Source organism: Austrofundulus limnaeus, unplaced genomic scaffold (assembly GCF_001266775.1).
Source record: "Austrofundulus limnaeus strain Quisiro unplaced genomic scaffold, Austrofundulus_limnaeus-1.0 Scaffold73, whole genome shotgun sequence".
In the NCBI taxonomy this organism is placed as follows: domain Eukaryota; kingdom Metazoa; phylum Chordata; class Actinopteri; order Cyprinodontiformes; family Rivulidae; genus Austrofundulus; species Austrofundulus limnaeus.
In genome coordinates, this window is record NW_013952475.1 from 1,741,633 (window position 1) to 1,746,819 (window position 5,187).

The 5,187-nt window shown below is 37.7% G+C and overlaps 1 protein-coding gene across 1 annotated transcript in view; it reads right to left on the reverse strand.

Annotated features, from left to right (window-relative positions):
- LOC106519236 (homer scaffold protein 3) overlaps nt 1-5,187 on the reverse strand; it is a 58,725-nt gene that overhangs the window by 11,088 nt on the left and 42,450 nt on the right. Inside the window, exon 8 of the mRNA XM_014010809.1 lies at nt 3,577-3,733. Coding sequence (XP_013866263.1) covers nt 3,577-3,733 — 157 coding nt within the window. The remainder of the gene's footprint in view (nt 1-3,576; nt 3,734-5,187) is intronic.

The window sequence follows — 5,187 nt, forward strand, 5'->3', positions numbered from 1 at the left end:
GTGTGTGTGTGTGTGTGTGTGTGTGTGTGTGTGTGTGTGTGTGTGTGTGTGTGTGTGTGTGTGTGTGTACAGAGTCATATTACATTTATTTATAAAACTTGTAGAAGTGTGACTAAGTCATGGCTTAACCGTCTGTTTAGTGTGTTGGATTTACTTAGAACTGCAGTCTGTGCAATTATTATTTTATGTTATTTCTCTAATTAAATCTAAAAAGAGGTCAGAGCTGACCTGACAAATTAAAACCCAGAACCTGTTCCTGTKTTTGTGGTGGGTGAACGGCAACCCGGGAGAAGTTGAGAGCAAATAGAGAAGAAAAAAAAAAAACTCCAGTGATTTATCTCCTTCTTCTAACTGGGACAGAGCGGGGGGGCATAGGGTGTCATGTCCCGAAAAAYAAAAATAAACACACTCCTGTCCCTCTCCATTCCCCACTGCCAAGCCCTGGAGGCTTGTTCCACTTCCTGCCACCTGGTTGACTTTGCTGCAGCTCAGACAGCGTGTGTGCGAGAGGTAACCTTCACCTGGACTTGCGCAGACGAAACAGATGAAACCCAGAGCTGGGCTGGAGATAAAGGAGTTTCTGTCAGCAGTGATAACGTTTTGCTCCAGACGAGCAGCAGCGTCCCACTGAAGACGCTTTGTTAAGCCTGACCACGGGCAGAATTTCCTCTCTCCCTTTAAATTAAAGATGAAGTGTCTGCGTTCTGGCCCTGCGATTATCACGGGAGCCTGTCAACAGAAATATGCCACGGAGGGAAGCTGGATGACAAATGAATCTGCAGTTTGAAGCAGTCTACAGGGAGGTTTTACTGCAATACTCGAATAAAAAAAAACCCCATCTGCTTCAAATCTAGTTTCTGTCTGAGTGGGCATATAGGACAGGAAAACCAAGTCAGATCAAAGCTAAATAACTGGACTTTAGCTTGCTTTAAATTAGAAGTTACAGTTAATTTTGGTCAAACTTTCAAAATAATATGTCACACGCAATCTCATATAGATGTCAACTGTAACTGAGCATCAACCAAATAAACAATAATCGGATAAAATCAACCCTAAATGATGCGGATAAAGTGCAACAAAAATAGTGTTTTAGTGACCTCACAGTGAGGTGAAAAAGCCCTGGCAAAGTCCAACTCCCACCTTGAAGGGGGCCGACTTGCTGCCGGCAATGTGAACCYAACTCTCGCACCTCTTGTAGGGCTGCGTGGTACATGTGAAAGACGGTAGAAACAATATGAAGCTGGCCCACGGTAGAGATTTACCCTCTACCGTCCTGTCGTCAGTTACGTCACCACACCTGTGTCAACATGGCAGCGAGTGCAGAGACACCTGAGCAGGAGGAGTTCCAAATATAATGAAGAAATACAGCTTTTTTTAAACACTTACATAGAGAATAAATCCTTGAAATTTCCCTCTCCCACTGTAGAAAAGTTAAGTCGTGTCGCGGTATCATTTCCTCGCTCCCGCTGCACGTCGCGCCGAGCAAAGCTTTAACAACAGTAGTTTTTTCACACCCAAATTTTTGTAGATAAAACTTGTTTTTTTATGTATTGTTACCCATAGAGGTGATAAAAACAGATGTGGACGTTCGTTCAGTTATAAATCCATCTTAACAATGTAACATGTGCTTCTGCTCTGATGATAATAGAATAGAATAGAATAGAATAGAATAGAATAGAATAGAATAGAATAGAATAGAATAGAATAGAATAGAATAGAATCAGCCTTTATTGTCCCACACGGGGAAATTCAGGTGTAGCAGCAGCAGATACAAACATCAATCCACAAAAAACAGTATATTACTGTGTGGCATTATCAACTCTAGCAATAATAATAGAATTGAAGATTTTAACAATACAAATTAAACAAATAAAAATAAAAATAGGAATAATAATGATGAAATGAAGATGAGAGCGCAGCAGAGCAGCAGCAGGTCAGTTCAGCAGGCAGAAGCTCATTGTATGGCAGGCCCATATTACATTTATTTGYCTTCACCACACTTACATTCCAGTTATCTGAAATTTATGACAGGACTATGTGCAGCTTAAGCTCCTTAAGGTCCTGTCACACTATAATATTTTAGTCAACTTATGCCAACTTAGATTTTTTTTTATGTCTAAATGATTAATTTTACTTGAAGTACTGGTTATAACATCCACTTTATTTTGATGTTGTTGAAAATTGAAACCGTTTTGCAATATATATAAAACATTCTTTTGTATTTCTGTTATGTTCATTTGCACTACAGCAAAAATACTATTATCTTTGCTTTTTATGATAATTTTCTACCGAGATATATACTGTTACCATGAAGGGATTCAATTAACCTAACCGCTTGTGTGTAATAACGGACCCACAGCCCAGCACCACAGCGTGCCTCGAGAACAATGGTGGAACCCCTTCTCCAAATCCACTCCGTGTTTAAAAAGTTTAATGTGGTTAAAAATGTATTCTGTTCCCTAGTTTAGTTATTAATCTAATATGTGGACAAAAAAATTACACTTAAGTCTNTTTATTTGGCTTCACCACACTTATATTCCAGTTATCTGAAATTGTTTTATGATAGAACTATGTGCAGCTTAAGCTCCTTAAGGTCCTGTCACACTATAATATTTTAGTCAACTTATGCCAACTTAGATTTTTTTTATGTCTAAATGATTAATTTTACTTGAAGTTCTGGTTATAACATCCACTTTATTTTGATGTTGTTGAAAATTTGAGAAATGTTTTGTTTGGTGTTGAAACCATTTTGCAACATATATAAAACATTCTTTTGTATTTCTATTATGTTCGTTTGCACTACAGCAAAAATACTATTATCTTTGCTTTTTATGATAATTTTCTACCGCGATATATACTGTTACCATGAAGGGATTCAATTAGCCTAACCACTTGTGTGTAATAACGGACCCACAATCCCATACCCACAGCCCAGCACCACAGCGTGCCTCGAGAACAACGGTGGAACCCCTTCTCCAAATCCATGCCGTGTTTAAAAAGTTTAATGTGGTTAAAAATGTATTCTGTTCCCTAGTTTAGTTATTAATCTAATATGTGGACAAAAAAATTACACTTAAGTCTCATCTCAACATACGACGTCTTGCATCAGACCTTTGAATTCAAATGAAGAAAATGTTAACCAACAGGTAACCATAGCAACAACACAGATGCTTGATACTCATCTTACTGATGAGACAACAGGAGACCTTGATTTCAGCCAAAATTCATTATAAATAATATATCTTTTTTTTTTTCATTTTAGCAGCCATTAAAGAACAATATCCCCCTCTTTGTTCAATCAAAACAATGAAAAAGCTCCTGAGAGCCRCTGAGAACAGCTGTGACCTCGCTGACCACGCCAGGTACGAAGAGACAGAAACTACCTGAGTAACAAAGAAAACTGCAAGATTTTGTTCTGAGTTTTATTGGAATGATAATAAAGCTATTTTTTTTCCTAAAAAGCTTTTCGTGCAACACTTGGGTTGAAGCTTGGAGTCGGTTGGTCTTAAAAGTGAGCAGTTTTAGCCTGCGGTCAGATTTTGTGTGGGAGGAGTCGTGTTGCTCCGACGCGCTCACCTGATCTCGGAGCCGGTCGGTCTCCTCCTGGTACTCGGCCAGCTGCTTCTTCCACAGCTCCACGCTGCTGTTGGCCTCCTGCAGCGCCGCCACCAGCTTGGCGTTACTGTCCTGCAGGGTGAACAGTTCAGCCTCCAGGTTTATCTCACACATGGACCTGAGGAGGACACGCAACGTTCATCAGGAATAAAATCAGCTCATGTTTGATGTGTGAACTCAGACAGGGTTTGGTGTGAGAGAGCTAGAACCAAATCAAAACGGCAAGCTTTATATAATCTGATTTTACAAATGAGCTGAGAATAACTATAAAATAGAAAGTTTGAGAGGATTCCTTTTTCTTCTATATGTAGCGAGTGACTCGTTCCACAATTTCTGTTCTGTTTCATTAATTCACATATTAAAAAGTTCAGCTCATTTATGCCAACTTTCTCAGCTATTTAGCCTTTTTGACCTGTTTTCCTTTTGAAAATCCTCAACATCCTAAAAACCCTTGAACTAAATATTTACTGCATTCTTTCTGCTAATTTCAGCTTTCTTTGCCTGTTTGGATGGTAATTTTAGCTMTTTCTCTGCTGTTTAAGATATCTTTCTGCTCCTTTCAGCTATTCTTCTACTAATTTCAACTTTGTTGTGCCTCTTTTTGCTTATTAATGCTAAATTAAGCTGTTTCATGTATTTCAGCTACTTTTTAGCTGATTTAAGTTCATTTTAGATTGATTTGTATTTTGCAAAAATTCCAGCTTCTTCCTGGTTAATTCAGCAAACATATGGTCTTTCTTCTCCTTTCTGCTAATTTCAGCTTTTTTGTGTGTGAGGTAATTTTATCTTTTTTCTGTTTTTTAAGCTATCTTTCTCAACCTTTCAGCTATTCTACTAATTTAGACTTTTTTGTTCTTCTTTCTGCCTTTAAGCTAAGTTTTAGCTGATTTAAGCTCATTTTAGATTTTATTCTACTCACGTCTTACTGTTTAATTCAGCAAACATGTGCTCTTTCTTCTCCTTTCTGCTAATTTCAGCATTTTCAGCTACTTTTGAGCTATTTTCAGCTCAATCCAGCTTTTGGGTTGTTTTTATCACAAATAGCAACTTTTTGTACTCCTTTTGTTTTTCTGCTAATGCGAGCTGCTAAGTCCAAATTGTTTTTGCCATTTTTAGCTACGTTTCTGCTCTGCTTTTATTTTCTACTAAGTTTTCACTTATCTTTATCTCTGCTTTCAGCAAACGTGAGGTGAACACAAACTGAACTCATATTAACATTTTAATTATTGAACATTTTCAGCGTCTTCAGCAGCTTTCAGCAAAAATCTGTCAGCAATGAACATTCACGCTGCATTTTTGCAGGAAATGTAACTTCTCCAGTTTCTGATCCCGTCGCGGAGACACCTCACAAGTGAGAAAATGCTAAAGATTATGAGGTAAGAAATATTATAATCTACCATCTATTTCATCCAAGTTTATGGGCATGCATCTAAGAAGATACAAGTTTGATCATTTCAGTGTTTTCTGATTTATTTGTTCAATCGAAATTATAACAAAAACTATATTTTGCTTCTGTTTCTGTATGGAGCTGTTGCATATTAAACAGCAGCTAAAAATATTCCTGTTTAGGAT